Source organism: Sceloporus undulatus, chromosome 4 (genome assembly GCF_019175285.1).
Source record: "Sceloporus undulatus isolate JIND9_A2432 ecotype Alabama chromosome 4, SceUnd_v1.1, whole genome shotgun sequence".
Classification (NCBI taxonomy): domain Eukaryota; kingdom Metazoa; phylum Chordata; class Lepidosauria; order Squamata; family Phrynosomatidae; genus Sceloporus; species Sceloporus undulatus.
Genome location: NC_056525.1, coordinates 203,103,261 through 203,121,373, shown reverse-complemented (window position 1 = coordinate 203,121,373; position 18,113 = coordinate 203,103,261). Strand labels below are relative to the sequence as shown.

The following is an 18,113-nucleotide window of genomic DNA, read 5'->3' as shown; positions in this document are numbered from 1 at the left end:
GTGTCATCACTTTGTCTCTGACTATGAGGTTGTAGCCAGATGGTTGTGGTGTATGCCTTCCAGTTTTTTCCACAGAATCCCATGGCAACTCTATCATGGGGTTTTTCTTAGCCAGTTTCGTCATAAGGAGTTTGCCATCATCATCCTCCGAGGCTAAGAAAGTGTGATTTGTTCAAGGTCACCCAATGAGTTTCATGATTGAGCTGGGAATTGAACCCTGGTCTCCAGGGTCATAGTCCAATGTTCAAGCCACTAGTAGCCAGACTTGTCTGTAATTTTACCTGCCTGCCACAAAGTACAGAATGGCAGTGTGAGGCAGTTTTAGAGTCTTTTCATTAACTTGTGTGTGAGAGTATTTACATGGCTCAGTCTAGTATAGATCCACATGATATGCAGAGGGATTTTGCACTGCAGCCAGAAAGAGAGATTGTAGGGTAAAGCAAGTAGGAGACAACTACAGATCATTTGGACTAGCCATTCTGAAATGTATGTTCCCAAAGCTTGAGAAGCATTGCTGTAAATTATAATTAGACTCTTTGTTATAGGAACATAGAGTTTTATTATATTCCACTAATGTAGTTATTCTAGTTTGGACTAGCAATTGAATTTAGGCATGTACACACAGGCTGCAGAGCCATTATTGACAATGCTTCTCATAACTCTGTAGAGCTTTAAAGAAGATACACACCTTATCCACATATTATATAAAGGCTAAAATCCTGATTATTTATTGTTTCTCTGCACTAGAGGAGACCCATTAATTTAAGAGGGTTTATCTATATATTGACTCAATATATAGATTCCAGCCCAAGAATGGGGATTGCATACATTCATTCTCCTGTAATGTTTCCTCCTTACAGACAAAATCTGAAGGGCAGAGTCTCTTCTATGTGTGGAAGATATCCACATGGTTCTACAGGCTGGAAAAAGAAGGGTTGAGAATCACCTGGAGAGGCTGCATATATACATAAGGCTTCCCATTACAGACTTAAATTTCCATGTAACAAGAATGACATTCCTTTCCTTTTGGCATATTTACTTAAAATATTTAGAATGCCTGAACAGAGCTACAGTTACCTCTTATAAAGTGTTAACCACATCCTTGGCTTTGTAAAGAATTAGAATTAAAAACATAGAAAGATCAGTTTTTCCATTCTGTGTCCCTCCAGAAACTCAGGCTGGTTGGCCTCATTCTGAAGTGAAGGGAATTAATTTATGGTACTCTGTACCTGAGCAAATATTATGTCAACTAATTAACAAGATTATTTGAAGTGAAATGAAAATAGAGCACAAAATCTCTCTAAATGTTTGATTAGAGTAATTTGGGAGCTCAAAATTAAAGACCTTACATTCTTATCTTCCCTGTTTCTATTTTGCAGTCCTTTAGGATGGCCTGGAGCAGGGTTTGACATAAAGAGATTATGAGCCTGCATAAGTGGTGCTTAAGGATGATCCAAACATCCACAGAGCACAGAACTAAAGGTGTAGGCTGCATCCACACTGCAGAAATAATGCAGTTTGACACCACTTAAACTGCCGTGACTCTATGCTATAGCATCCTGGGATTTGTAATTTGCTTGACACCAGAGTTTTCTGACAGTGAAGGCTAAAACTACACAATACTACAAATCCCAGAATTCCACAGCATTGAGCCATGGCAGTTAAAGCAATATCAAATTGCATTATTCCTGCAGTGCAAAGCAGCCGTAAATACAATGCCATGCTAACGGAACCACATACAACCACAACATCATGACTCTAGCCTCAAACAGATGGCCCAAAAGGGCTGCTGTTGGGCCAATGGGAGGGGAGGTACATGACACACACCCCTGGATTGCTCAGAGGCTATACAGAGCCCATGCTGGAGCTGCCAAAACAGTCCAAAACCAGCCATAAAAGAAGCTGTTTCTTACTGCTCCTTTTTGCAGTAGGGGCCTTGGGACTGCAGTGTCTGGTTGCTATGGACCTTTGGCTCCTCCTACTACCCCATCTACTTTGCTCCTCAGTTAATTTCCCTCTACGTTGCCGGAGACAAATACAGTGGACCCTTGCTATACGCTGGGGTTCAGTTCCAAGATCCCCTGTGCATAACAAAATCCGTGCATGCTCAAGTCAAATATAGTGACATAGAAAAATGGTGTTCCTTATAAAAAAAAAGAAAATCAAGGTTTGATATTTGAAATTTTTACCTTTTTTGAACATTCTCAAACCATGTATGCTTGAATCAGTGTATAAAAAAATCTGTGTATAAGAAAGGCTGGCTGTAGGTTATATGAGGGAAGATGAATTTTGCCATTCCTAGTTCCATTGATCGAAGCAGTTCTGTAAGTAGAATGTCCTAATTGAATCCTAATTACAATTCTGTGAAGTTCTCATCTTTTTAACAGAGAGTTGCCAAAGGAAAAATATTTTTTATTATTATTATAAAAAAATGCAGTTAGAGCAAAGTGTCATGTAATGGTTTGATTACTCTGGTTCAAATCCCCACTTGGCCATGGAAACCCACTGGTGGCCTTGGACAAGCCACAGTCTGTCAGTCTCAGAGTAAGTCAAAGGCAAATACCCTCTGAACAAACCTTACCAAGAAAACCTCGTGATATGTTCAACTTAGGGTCACCATAAGTCACAAATGACTTGAAGGCACACAACAACAGTAACTGAAGTTCAGTGACCTTACAATAGATCCGGGGGGAGAGAAGGGGAAATTATCATGATATTTAATATTTCAAAAGTTCATGAAAAGAGATAATTTTTCTATGGACTTCTTTGTGAGTGTGTTCTCTTGACCTTTAAGGTGTATTTCAGTTTAAGCTGCTCCTTACCTGATCAGCTAATCGAGGACTGTCAAACTTAAATCCAATGGGAGATATGTGCTGAGCCATCTCCCCTTCCCACTAGAACCCCACGCAGCCTCACTGAAGTTGGGAAACATCCAGGAACCAGATTTTGAGTACCACTGAAAGTTACAGGGTGGAAGGGAGGGAGAAAGTTCTTTTGCAATGCTACTGTATTCCAAAGTTACAATGCAACATTGCATTTAAACCTCAGAAGGCTTCCAATTTTTTGTGACAGTCACAACAGAATCAATGTCTATTGGCTATCCTCTAGCTGGATTTGTACCTTTAAATATTTTAACAGATTTTTCATAGTAACTGGAGTAAGTCACTGTTCTGATATTTAATGAATTCTATCCAATATTTCTTTCCTAAAACTGTTTAACATATCATAATCCCTCAAAATAAATAAATAGCATATGAGACTTAGCATTTCCATATTTCTGCTAGAAAACTAGAATACATTTGTCCTCAACTAAGTGGCATATAATATTGCTGATGTTTTTTAAAAAAATATTTGTAATTGCACTGATTAAAATCTTTAAAATATTACTAAATATCCAATTGCATTCCTCTTCCAGTACCTGTTGGTAGAAATCCCTATTCTGCATGGTTTGAAACAAGAAATAGATTTTTTTCATGTTCTAACCCTAAACTTAAAAAAATTACTCATGATAATGTGTAATCCATCTCTCTCTCTCTCTCTTTCTGAAAATATGTATATTTATATGTAAATTATGTTATAATACAACAGATTTGAAAACTGTGAAAAACTGAAATCTAACATTATCCATCAGGTTAATCATTTTATCAAAATAATTATATGATTAATCAACAATTAATTTTTACTTCAGAGCAAATCATGCTACTTACATTATGGTGTATATTACTTTTTTGCTCTCTAACAATTGTTTAGTGAAGAAATCCCTGCACTGAGATAATTATGAAATTATGTTAATTATTGGGCAAAAGATAAGAATTAATCTAATGTGATCTATAGAAAACCTAATAACCTAAGGTAAATATAAGGTTTGTTTTGAAGTATACCTATTCCATTTTAGTAGTCCCATCAAGGTTATACTAGTTGTTTTTTAATTATTAATTCATTTTTGGCCATTGATTTAAAATGGATTGAACCAGCTGACACAACCAAATTGTACAAAACATTGCTGTGCAAACCAAATATTGCTGTGTGACCATTATCACAATCATTTGCACAAGTAGTAGAATACTTAGGGATTGTGAGATCAAGTGGGCTACTATTTGCACAGCAGAACATTGCTGGCACCCTATTCCCCTTTGTTAATCTTACATTAGTGCAGTGCCTTCTCCCAGTAGGGGAATATTAACCTCCTCTTGTTCTTGGACATACAAGGTTCTATGATTCAAGAGGTTTTATTGGTTGTTTGAGTCAGAGTTTTCTTCTACAAGGCTTACAACAGTGAGTCCTGTCCACTGTCCTACTGCACTGGGTGGGTGGATGTGGTTTCGTCTCTTTGATGGTATCACCGTAGAGCAAGTCTTTAGTTGGCAGACATTCTGCCAATTTTAAGCTGCAAAGCTATCTTCCACAAGCAAAATTTTCCATGGTAAAAGGTTGTATACCCAGAAAAATGTCTCCTTTTAGAAGATTATGATGTCTTAGCAGTGCAGTAGCATTCTACTTTTATGTCATATGTTCCTATTTTACTTGTCCCCTGGAATGGACATTTAGTTCTCAACTTATCAGCTATTTTTCTATTACTAGATCTCTATCCCCATCCCAGTGTGTAATACATTTACTGATATAGAATAAACATAGCCCACTTGTTCTGAAAGTTTATCAGTTGCCCTGCACATGATTCAGGTTTTCCTGTTATCAAACTCTGTTGGTGCATCACTACTTTGAAGTGGCAATGCTTTGAGAATGGATGCTACAGTTCTTCCCACGTTTTGTATTGTCCATGCTGTACCCCTGCCAGGAACAGCACACCAATGCATGCCTTTAGCTCAGTGATGACAAACAGCTTCTACATCTTGAATTCAGAGAAGTTCCTCTCATTCCATGCCCTGGATATTTCTTTCATGGATTATGTGGTAAAGAATGTTTTCTATGAGGATTAGTTCAAAGGTTTTTCACACTGTTTTTCTCTCTGCATCCTTCTTTTACCTTGAGTATTCTCAAATAATGCTTCTGGCTGTTTACAGTGAATTCTGTGTGGATGTCTGCACTTGGTCTTTCCATCTCAGTTTCTGATTACATCAGTATTTCTGCTTGGCCCTTCCTGGATAGGATCAAGTGAATGTACAATTGCTTTGAGCATTTTAAGATGAAAGAAGAGCTGTCTTTCCTCTAAGCTCTCACACCAGGTTCATGCTTTGACCACAAAAACTACACAGTGTCAGACAAAAAGTACCCAAATGGCAAATGAATACCCCATTTTATTTGGAATGTTTTTGTCTGTTAAAAATAAAATTCTGTACATGGTAAATGGCTGAAATTTAAGGAGTCTCCCCCCCCCCCAACTCTTCCAGTGACAATGCTGTAAAATGCACACCTTGGAGTTTTAGTTCTGTATTAATTCTGCAACAAAATGTACTACAAACTCTGTTTCTGGTAGGTCAGTATTTATATGTACAAATATTGGAAAACTGAACAACAGAAGATTGCAATGATCTAAAAGTTTTCAAGTATAAAAGAAATAATATTAAGTATTATAACCAATTCTGAAAACAAAACATCAATGAAACCAAAACTTACCACAACTATATATCGAGGTCTGTATTGTATAGTTCCAAACAAACCCAAAATGACAATTATTATGTGCAGGAAATTACCAAGGATAGGAGCCCACTGGAATCCAAGAAAGTCAAAGATCTGTCTCTCTAGTGCAGCTAACTGTAAGAAAACAAACAGAAAATAAAAATATTTTAATTAGGATTGAATCAACCACTTATTCAAGGGAAAAAAGGATCATTCTGAATACCAAGTGGTGATCCTTTTTTTTATTACGATTGGCAAATATCCATTCCTTTTTTTTATCTTAGGAATTTGTCTTATTATTCACAGATGTAAAACTGACATTATCTTTAACATGGATGTTTGGAAACTAATGCTCAGCAAATGAGAAAACAAAGCTGAGACTTAACTTGTTATTGAAAAGAGGGCATGTCATATCAAGACATCATATGCTGAGTACTACTGTTTATTAACATTTTAAAAATAAAATCCCCCTTCATAAGATTTACTGGAACTCAGGATTTCTGATAAGACTTCCTCAAATACATATGCTACTTGTGCACATTGGTTCATTGCTGTGACTTCTGAAATCTGAGTGAAATCAGGGAGTATTTTTTGTTAATGTTCTTGAAATGTAACCATTTATTTATTTATTTCCCACCTAATCATGAAGAATCCAAGGGCAGGTTACAACAGTAAGAAAAATACATAGCAATAACAATAAAATGAAAAATAACATAACAATTCACAATAACAATAAATAGCAAGAAGAATAGCAAGAAGAAAGAAGAAGACAGCATAATTTCTTTCACTCCCAACCAATGGAAACTAGCCAGACAGGTACAATGCAAAATGCAGAAGTCTACTTCCTTGTCTGCACAAGCCCAAACCAAATCTGATTATGGATATCCAGTTATTAGAACTGTGTGATACACAACCATTGTCCTTGCAAGCTAATAGTAGAAGTGTAAAATGAGTTTTTCACACCTCATATGGTATTGTGCATTTTCCTGGTAGAAATCACATTCTTTCCCATCTCTACTAGTGTGGATGACACAGCTATATGGGTGAAGAAGTGTCAATTTACTAATTTAATAGCATTTTCCAAATTAATTACATTGCATGGAGGTAAGAAAGGCAACACTTCCAACACACACACAGAGAGGCACACATTGAGCCCCTGACACATGCCCTGCTGCAGGGACATAGCTAAGGGTGGTTCTGTGGGATCCGGACCCCCCCCTTCCATTAGATACAATCAATGGTGTGTGCTGCCGCACCACTGTGCCCAAGCCCCATTATAATGGTGGCACTTAGTCTGGAACCCCCACCCCCTTCCCAAAATCCTGGCTATGTCCCTGCCTCCTGTTGAGTGGAACTAGGATCCAATTGGGTGACTATGCTCATTCAACTCCCAGTTGTGTGAACAGTTGTATAATAATAACATTTATTACAACATTAAAATATACAGTCAATTAAAATATACAGTCCGTTTAAAATACAATTAAACATAACTTAAAATAATAACAACAAACAAAAGTGACTGCATCAAAAAATCAGGGTCCAACAGTTAGGTTTTCTTTTTGGTGGCTGGGTATCTATTCAGGAAAGGCCTGCCAGAAGAGATCTGTCTTAACAGCTTTTTTGAAGCTGTTTAAGGTGGTTATATGATGGATCTCACCTGGCAGGCCGTTCCATAATCTGGGAGCAGTTGCCAAAAAGGTCCTCTGAGCAGTTGCAGACAATCTAGTTTTCCTGGATTGCAACCAATTCCTCCCAGAGGACCTGAGTGTGCAGGGTGGATTGTACAGAAGGAGGTGGTCCCGAAGATAGGTTGTGCCCAAGCCATTTAGAGTTTTAAAGGTGATAACCAAAGCTCATTCACGGAGGCATAAGACACCTCCTCATGCTCTGATATATATACATTTGTTTCATTTCCCATGCCAGTTGGACAAAGCTCCTCCTCATGAGCTGAGACAGCCACAGATTGTCCAACATAAACAACAGAAGGAAGGCCGGCACTGCAGGCACCCAGGTAAAAGAAGAGTGCAAATTATATTTTAAAACTGAATACAAATCGTAATTCTTTGTCTGCCAATAATTTCAAAACTGTAATTCAGGATGATAAAATTAAATGTCACTTTAGACTGCTAAAGGCCCATATCGTGGAAGCAGTGTAGAGGGGACTCTTATATATACAGGGCAATGCTCTCATGCCTATTCAGTGGTCCACAGCTGATACATTTTTGTAGCCTTCATGAACTACTAATTTCCCCCTTACTAAATAATATATGTGCTGCTGTAATGAGTTAATAGAAAAATCAAGAAAACATATGTGTGGTTTTTTCAGCCTCATTTATTATGCTTATGGGATTTCTAGGGAATAAAATGCAGATACAAAAATGGAGAGAGCATGCATAGATAATAGCTACAAATGTTATACTAAGTCTCAGCTAGTATTCAAACAAGTAGGTCATTCAGTTAAGAAATTGGCTGTTAGAATACACTGGTTGTTTTCAGAAGAAACATTTAATAAACTGTGTTTCCTCTTATGAGTCCAAATGAAATAACACACTTTCAATTAGCCATACTCTTGTTCTGCAATATCTGTTAGAATTTAAGATAGTAAAAAATGTTTCCAAATCCAATCTATGCTTGCTACATAATAAACATTTAATCATAGTGGTGTTATTAAGAGTCTGATTTCAAGAACACTTGTTCTATGACTTTGCCAGCAATATGCTAAACTCCTAATGCATCAAGGAAACAAAAAGAAAATGAAGCAGCTTGAAAGAACTTTAGATTGGCATTACTGTCACACAGTACATATACTCAAATGACACATTAGGGGGGCAGTAGCTGTTTGCATGATATAGTATGTGTCAGGGGGTCTATGTCTATATTTATGTTTTAACTGCAATTATTTAATCTGAATGTTATTAGTGAAAGCAACCAGCTTCATCTGGGCTCAGAATTCATTATCCCACTCCCAGTGTGATATCTGTTATTTTCCCTCTGCTTCTTTTCTTTCTCACTGGTCTCTCTCCAACCTTGGACTGCTCATTTTCACATGGATTAGAAAATCCTCCCCCACTACCTTTTATTCTCCTCAACTCTTTTTATTATTTTCCCCCCACACATCCACCTTGGTGCTTGGTCAGTTTTCCATTCTACTAACTTTCCTCCACAACATTATGAGGTCTCCCTCTATCAGGTTTGGCATATTCTAGAGTATTAATTGGATGGTGCAGCAGCCAGAGGACAATAATATGCCCCCTACTGCAGTTGACACAGAGAGAACACTTCTAGTCTTTGCTCTGCCTGCTGAAAAGCCCACCCCTTAACTGGCTATCTAGGAGAAATGTAATGAGGAGTCTATGCTAGTCATCTGGGCTCCTGGGAAGTTGCTGATATGCCAGAAAAGGTTGGTGGGCTGCATGCCCTGTGCCACCTCTGTAGGATGCAAATAGGACCCTCTTGAAAGTCAGAGGAGACTTATGATCCCCAAATTTACACTGCTACATTTGCATTTTATACAAATCATTTGCTTGCTTTGCAAATTATGTATAGTCGTAAGTCAGAAGCAAGCTGATCAGCACTTCTTCTGTACAGTACTAGTTCCCCATTCAGAATTAGTTTTCTTCACAGTCTGCAGAGTTACACAGGTTTCTTGGTTACACAGAGATGATATCCTGTATTATTTGAACAGTGAGAAGTAGCCTGGTCCCTCCCCACCCCGCCCCACCCCGAACTTCACCAAAGTGATTGCAAACATCTATATTAAATCTCCATGCTTCTTGCCCCTCAGGAGATCACTGTTCCTGAGGAGCCTATTTACTCATGAGCAACAGAATTTATCAGGTAGTAACTCAATGTGGCAATACAGGTTATAAAAATTAAATAATATCTAAAATAAAATAAGCATGAGATGTACAAAGTTTCAGGTTCTAAATTTCACAGTCGTGCAGTTGTGGTAGACTGTGATAGACCACAGCTGACAACATCTTGTAACTTTTTTTGGCAGGATGGAGAGATTAATGTTAATGTTAATGTTAATAAAGATGCAAATGTTTACAGGATCTCTGAAGGCTTTACATGTTCAATTCTTTAGATACCTTCCTTCTTTCAAGTTAAAAGGAATGCCTTCAAGGGGAAAAAAGTGTGAATTGAACATACACAAGGATATGACAAATCTCTACTGCTATGTTGATCAGTGACAGGTAGGTCAAGTGTGAAATTACTAAAAACAACAAAACCAAGCTCTGAAATCTATGCAGCTTCTGTCACAACAGGTAACTGCAGTAGTGCCAGTTCACCAAGTGCAGGTAAAAAGGTTGCTGAGCTTCTCTATCAGTATGCTCCCAGACGTACCAATGGAACTACCTTTTCACAGTTGTGGGATTGTGAGGTAGGAGGCTATGTTGACAGTAATGGATTCCCTTGTTAGACAGCTTCTTGCTGATGAGTTGGACTAAATGTGCCAAATAGCCAAATAAGTAGCAGTAATGGGAGGGGTGTCATTGGCGGAGGATCTCTCACAGACAATGGCAGTAGCACCATAGCTAACACTTGTTAGTACTGCATAGAACAGGGGTAGGCAACCTTTTTGAACCGGGGGCTGGGTTGCTGTCCCTCAGACAACTGGGGGGCCAAAGCTAAAAAATAAACAATTAAATAATTTTTTAAAAATTAATTAAATAAATAAACCGGGACAAACGTAGGACACAATTTTCAAATGGAGGACACTTTTAAAAAAATGGAGGACACACAAAAAAATTTGCTGACTTTTTAAAAAATGTTAATATAAATGCATGTTTCGGAGGCTTCTATAGACAATTGTCCCCCTTGCCTGCTTCCTCCTGATAGGCCAAAGGCCCCACACCTTCACGCGAGAGGCCAAAGGCTCTGGCGGCAATTGGCGGCAGGATCGGGCTGGGGCCGGTCCCAAGGCCTTGCCGGGCCACATCCGGCCCGCGGGCCACAGGTTGCCTACCCCGGCATAGAAGGAGGTATGGTAAACCTCTTTTGAATGTCTTTTATCATGAAAACCCTATGATAAGACAATCCAAAATAAAACGAGAGATAGAGCCTGAAGATGAAACTCCAGGTTGGATGGCACCAAACAAGCTACTGGGACAACTATGAATAGGGCTGTGGCTAATGACGCAACTGGACTCAAGCCAAAATGACATTCAGCTGTTGATGCACTTGGAGGGGAAAGGAAAATCCAAAGATGCACAACACATTTTATGAACATGGAATGGGAGATGCATGAATCAAGAGAAACTAGAGACAGTGAAATGGAATATATAAACATAATGAGCTTGAAAATATTCAGCAATAACAAAAATTTCCAAAAAGCAAACCTTGATTTTTGCCATTTGATATGATGTCTTAGCACTACATAGAGAGACTGACTTAATGGGAAGACTGAAGAGAGCTTTGGCCTGTGTTACCACCAAATTGTGGACTGCACTCCCTCCAGAGCTGTAATCAGTTCCCATTTTCATTGTTTTTAGGAAGGGTGTAAATTCACATTTCTTCTACTCAGTCCTTTCAATTGCTCTGATGCTTACTAATTTGTTGTTGTGAGTCTTCAAGTCATTTCCAACCTATGGTGACTTATGGTCACCATAGGTTGACAAACCTACCTCACAGTTTAGTGAGGTAGTTAGCCTGGTCTGTCAGAGATCTCTGGTACCTCAACAAACTACAAATCACAGGGTTCATGGCAGTGAAAGTGGTGTCAAACTGCCTTATTTCTGCAGTATGGATATACCTTCTGCTGGCAATGCATAGGATGGGGATGAATAAATTGGACACTTAATCCAGGCCAGAGATGTGATCATAGTTACTTGAAATACAAATCAAGGAATAGAGTATATCTGTACTGGATGGAGCCACACTCTAGAATGTGATATTGTCAGATTATTAATCATATCCAGTCACAGGGAACACATGAATCCTTTGCTATAATAATTCCACTGGCTATCAGTTTATTAGTGTACTTTTTTTTTTTTTACTGAGTAAGCCCTATATGATTCAGGGCTATACTATTCTTGCAGACAGGTCTACCCAGGTTTTAATGTCTTCAGCAAAGGCTCTTTTTCTGTTCCCACTGTCCTTGGAGAGCAAATAAGACTTACTCAAGAGGTGGGGTAGCCCCTTCTTCATTGTCTGGCCACTGTCAGGCAAAGACCTATTATTACTACTAGCAGTACATATCATTGGCATTTAAACCAGATTGCTGTTGAAGGAGGTTGTGACTAGTCAGGTGCTCTCATTTCTTTTTATTGCTATGTTCTGTGTTGTGTTTTGATCTGTTCCATTTTACCTCTGTTTATTTTTATTGGACTTTATTGCAGTTATTCTTCTTGAGTGCAATTTTATGACACAAAGGTGGAATATAAATGAAATAAAATATTAAATGTACTATAAAAGATCCAGAGAGCCTGGAGACTGCAAGCCCCCAACTTTTACATTTTTTTCAGCAAGGAAATGTATTCCACAAAATGAATGCCTATTGTGCAATTTTTCTTTAGGCTCACTCTTTAATAAAACGTCCTAGTTGGCATGTGGATCCCAGGGAAAGAGCTTCAAAACTGCCTCTGGGGCAGAAGAGGAGCCTTCCTCTATGCAGTGTCCAAGAAAGAAGTTCCAAGCATGATTTCAAACCTTGAAATTCTCAAACCTGTAGACTAATGAAAACCAGTAAGTGGTGTACAAAAATCCATTACTAGAATCAGCTGGAAAATATAAAATGTTAGCACAGTCTCATAGGTGATTGATTAACTGCATTAATTGAAATCTTGGATTGCGTTAATTCTGAAATTTCATCAGAAATCAGTCTATTAAGCTTTTAAAATTAATTATGGTGCCCCCTTTTGTTAGAAAATTTACAATTTAATTCATAATAAAGTTGATTTTAACTACCGTATATACTAGACTATAAGTTGACCACATGTATAAGTCGGAGGCAAGTTTGGGGGCCAAAATTATGGATTTTGCTATGACACGTAGATAAGTCACGGGTAAAACTCAGCGGCATACGGCAAAGAATCTAAAGGATGAAGCAAAACAATGTCAAAGAACTTGCAAAAATCCAGCAGACACAAAAGTGTTCACTTTGAAGGCTGGATGGATGAGAGACTAGAAGGGTTTAGTGCTTCCAGGACCGATTATACTCTTGCTTTTCACCAGGGGATGGTTCCTTCTTTTAAATAAGAATTAAAGTACAGTACTTACATTGACCTGTGGATAAGTCAACTCAGTTTTTTGGGTTAATTTTTTGACCTAAATTTCTAGACTTATACATGAGTATATACAGTAGTCAGTTCTACATCTAGATTTAACTATGGGTGCATTTACACTGTAGAAATATCACAGTTTGACACCACTTTAAGCACTGTAGCTCCATCCTATGGAATACTTGGCTCTATTGTTTTACAAAGTCTTTAGTCTTTGCCAAAAAGTGTTGGTGCCTCACAAAACTACAAATCCCAGGATTCTGTAGGATGGAGCTATGGAAGTTAGAGTGGTGTCATAGATGCACCCTATGATGGTCCTATGAAATCCTGAGATTTGTAGTTTGATAAAGTAATTAAAATTTTATGTGCTAAACAACAGGCATGTTATCAATGGTTGTTATGGTAAAACAGTATCATTGGAGGCGAGATATATTGTGTCTTTGTTTTTTACACTTTTATGCCACCTTTACTTAGAGCAGTAAGCTCAAGATAGAGTATGTGGCTTTCTGCCAGGGATATAACTGGTGATGTTTCCTCCAGTAGTGTCACCTGGTGCAGGGGAGCAGCCAGGAGGTGGTGGCCAGAAGGGTGTGCTGGGTACTCTCCTTTGCATGCCAAGAAAGGATCACTGGGGCCTCTCTTTTGCTGCTGCAGTAGAGATCTCATGAGGAGGCCTCAGCCATTGCAGCAAGCTGGGAGAGAGTTGCTTGGTCCAATCCTTTACTGTAGTATTGGAGGTCTTCTCATGAAGAGGTCTCTGCTGCCACAAGAAGTTGCGAGGATCACAGTGGTAGGAGACCCTGACTAGGTATCAGTCCTGTTCTGGGTGTCACCCGGTGCTGACCACACCCTTGCACTGAGTGTGGCAAATGAAGGCACTGCTCCCTACAAATAAGAATTTAGCCCTTCAATGAAATTTCCTTCAGTCTACAAATTTCCAGCATTGTAATAACTTAAAATTTAAGTTGAGCAGTTAGAAATACATGCTACATGCATCTGAGAAAGATAACCAAGTCTACAAAAGCTAATGCTAAAACCTATTTCACTCAGTTTCAAAAGTGCTACAAGACCCCTTTGCATACTGACTAACATGGCTATGTCTCTAAATTTAGAAATACAATTTAGGTATCCAAAGAAAAAGAGCAAATACGGTTATCAAGGGAACATGAACACAACAAATATAAAATTTCTAGTTGTGAATAATGTTCAATGTTTCATTCTCTGCAGTGGTAGAAATGTGGGAACTGATAAAAAAATTTAATGGAAAGGGAATTAAAATCTTATGGGGGGGCATGTTCACTCTTATCTCAACATAGCTACATTTCTGCTCTCCTTTCTCCTTTATCCTCACAAGAATCCTACAAGGTTAAGTCCAACCGAGAGGGGGGGGGGACATGTATGGCTCAGTTAGTAGTAAAACCTGGATTTCCAAAATCCAAGTCCACCTATTCCACAACAACACTCATATTTACACAACTACAATACCCTAAGCTCCTTGAGCCTTTCTACAGTTAATGAAGTGTTCATATAAGCATACTGTATAAAACTTTTCAACTACAGTACTAGCATTGCAAATCTGCAGGCACTGGCACACATAGCTGTCTGAAAGTGACTAACCACAAGGAGTGCAACAATCTGGTGAAGGATAATACACATAATTCAGCATATGCTGAAAGCAGCGCCACTTCTTCCGGTGCCATTTGCCAGAAGAAACAATGGCACGTGTGGCTGTAGCGCATTTGCGGCGCCGCCACGAGCATGAGCCCCATTACTTTTTGTTTTACGCGAGGGAGTCTGGAACAGATCGCCCATGTAAAACAAGGGAGCACTGTATGTGTTTGTGTATATTATGTAACTATTTTGATATAGTGTAAGATATACTTGCTAAAATGTGTCTACCATCACTTTTTTTTTTAGAGCATGGAGCATCTTTGTACATAAGTTGTTTCATTCACATCAGAATATGCTGAATGGCAATTACTCAGATATGATGACTGACTAACTGAATTTTTTAAAAAATACAATTCTTCCTAGGTTATTTAATAATAATAATAATAATAATAATAATAATAATAATAATAATAATAATAAAAACAGTAATAATAGTTTTATTTATATCTTCCCGCCTCTCCCAATGGATCAAGGCGGGATCACAACAGAGTTAAAAAACAATTACAGTATTAGTAAGGGGACAGAAGTTTCATGCTCTACAATATTGCTTTCCAACCCAAATTTGAGGTCTATGTATAATGCTGCAAAAAGTGCTTTTCTCACCCCTTTTTGCCTTTAACTTCTTAATAATTGTTCTTATCTATGCAAACTCATACCACAGTAACAAAGCATACTCCTACTGTAAATTTTGCTTAAACACAATTGCTTGTACAATCATAAATGAGGGAGATAATGCCAGTTCTCTAGATATGTTTATGCCCATTTTGAATGTCCTCTTCCTTCTCCCACAAAATAATTTGTGGGTATTGCAATATGTGAATTCAAACAAATGTTGGGAACATCTTCAAGAAAACTGATCATTTTTAAAAACATCATTTGCTCATCTGATACCCACCCCACCACCACTGATTTCCTGTGAATAAAGTTGTTTATAATGTATGCTACATGATATTACATGCTGAATTTCTCTTTTCCTGGGATTTCCTGAACTAGCTGTGTTCCAATTTAAAGCAGGCATGGAGACAGATATGTCGGGAGATTTTCTTTTTAAAGAACTACTATATTGGCTTATTGAAGCAGGGACAGAATCAGAAATGGGGGGGGCACCAAAGAGTTGTAGAATGTAGATTCATTCACCGCAGTCTTCTTGCAACTCACTGAATTACTGCTGAAGTCTCACAAGCTTAAAATAAATATAGTGACCTTTCATTTTATGGGTGCAGGCACACATCTATGCGCAGTGCAATGATCTGTGCAATGTGTCCTTTGTACCGCAAAATTTTTCATTTACAGAACTTTGGTTACTAAAATATCTTTTCTTCCAGCTTTGAAAGATATTCAGAATACTCCACAAACTTTCTACTGGCAGCTGCTGTCAACTAAGGCAAGAAAATACAGTGGACCCTTGTTATACGCTGGGGTGTGGTTCCAAGATCCCCCATGTATAACAAAATCTATGTATGCTCAAGTCCCATTAAATATAATGACATAGCAAAATAGTGTCCCTTATAGAAAATGGAAAATCAAGGTTTGATATTTTAAATTTATACTTTTTTTGAACATTTTCAAACCATGTATGCTTGAATCCGTGTGTAAAAAAATCCACGTATAAGAAGGGCCGACTGTGTGTGTTTCCTTTTCAGACAGAACACAGAAACATAGGAGGTGTGTTTCTCTCTCTCTCTCTCTCTGTGTGTGTGTGTGTGTGTGTGTGTGAGAGAGAGAGAGAGAGAGAGAGAGAGACAGACAGACAGACAGACAGACAGACAGACAAGTTTTCCAAACTAATTTAAGCAACAGTTACAACATGGAACTTTGGGAGCCATGCAGGATTTATTTATTGTACTTAAAAGTATTTTTGGCCAACTTCTGAGGAAGAGGGTGCATCTGCACGGTAGAAATAATGCAATTTGGCACTGTTTTAACTGCCATTGCTCCATCCTACAGAATCCTAGAAAATGTTGTTTGGTGAGGCACGAACAGTCTTTGGCAGAGAAGTCTAAAGATCTTGTAAAAACTACAAAGCCCAGGATTCCATAGGATGGAGCCACAGCATTTAAACTGGTGTCGAAGTGCTTTACCTCTACACTGTAGATGCACCCAAAGTCTCACTGAAATGTTTACCAAAAAAAATCATTTAATTATTTACTACCGTTATAATACCTTTATGCCTCTGAAGACTTCAGGGCATCTTACAACAAAATCAATTTAAAATAATAATAAAAACAGACTACATGAACAGATTTTCTCTTCACTTGATAGTTCATTCAGGTGCATATCTGATTTATAAGCATAGTTCCTGTTCTAACAAGTGCATCTCCTTACACACATAAATGCCTGTTGCAGGACTAGTGCAAATATATTTAGCACAAAGTGCAAATACTGATTGCATTATAGGCTTATTTATCTAACTAAGAAGTGAAAGGTCTTATGTTAATATAATACTCTACTAAGCATCAGTGACTTAGCATATTAATCTGGTTACTTCGGTAGTTGAGAAATGTCAAACATAAAAGAGGATTTCAACAGTGACTGGATCAAGGAAGAGTTTACCACATCTCAGAATAAAATGCTGTGCTGCTACTCTCGCATAACCTATTTTAAGGACAAAGATAAGGCATTCATAAACAGAGACTTAATTCTCCTAATAAATGGCATGTGGCTTCTTCAAGCAAATTTGCCTCTTTGAATTTAAAATACAACCAGAAACCTCATTACAAATTCAAGGCATCTACTCTAAATAGGGCTAAGTTGGACCTAGCTTTCTGGACTGGAAATAGTTAAAAACTGCAATCTATTCAAATTTAACACCACCTTTATATTTTGAAGGTTTCTTAGTACTGGAAATAAATCAGTGCAAAAGGAAAAATCGTTGAACAATGAAGACTGACCTTACTTGAATGTGGTATGACTGAGGACATGGAAGATGTTTCTCCATTTGGCACATTATCTAACCTGCGTGCCAACTTTTGTATGAAGTCATATGGACTTACCCAATGTCAGCAAAAGGCTCCACATTTGTGACATTACAAGGGCCCTCACACCCTGGTCTCAGTTTTTTGCCCTGACATCTCAGGGAATTTGTTACTGCTGACCTGACAACCCTAAGAACACTTCCTGATGGATATCTTAGATCTTATCTCTTATACTGAGACACTACAGTGTGATGTAACATGTTAAAGGAATCTACCTTTAACATGACCTGATGAGTTTTTGGCCTTTCAGTTTTAGGATATTCTCTTGCAGAATATTATTCTTACTAATGTTCTTATTTCATTCATATGGCCCCTCTTTGTCTCTCTTTTCTTTCCTGCCTTCTAGCATTTCTACAAGTGAGCTCTGTTGATTTAGGCATGTTTCTTTCTAATTATCAGCTTCCCTTGAATCCTGCTCTGTTCAACATGGATATAGCAATTATATCCCTGCTCCTTGCTATTAGCTAGCCATCCACACTCAATTAGCCCAATGGTCGCATTCTACCATTCATTGTTTAGAGGGGATAGGTGTTGCTATTTAGCAGAATAATGTTCAATAGAATTATCCATGATTCATCCCAGCAGTATTCTCAGAGCCATAACTTGTTCCAGCTGTTCTTTTGCTTGTTTTAAATTCTGGCTGACGAGAAAATATACAGTTTCTTTT

General features: G+C 38.1%; 1 protein-coding gene and 1 long non-coding RNA gene across 3 annotated transcripts in view; one reads left to right on the top strand and one right to left on the bottom strand.

The window, feature by feature from the left end:
- The window catches only part of NKAIN3 (sodium/potassium transporting ATPase interacting 3), a 309,732-nt gene that overhangs the window by 154,638 nt on the left and 136,981 nt on the right, over positions 1-18,113 (bottom strand). For both annotated transcript variants that reach the window (XM_042461189.1, XM_042461188.1), the window contains exon 2: positions 5,575-5,712. In XM_042461189.1, coding sequence (XP_042317123.1) covers positions 5,575-5,712 — 138 coding nt within the window. The remainder of the gene's footprint in view (positions 1-5,574; positions 5,713-18,113) is intronic.
- On the top strand, positions 7,545-12,253 carry LOC121927523. The gene is made up of 3 exons (XR_006103263.1): positions 7,545-7,588; positions 9,665-9,773; positions 12,096-12,253. It is a non-coding gene; the product is annotated as an uncharacterized LOC121927523 (long non-coding RNA).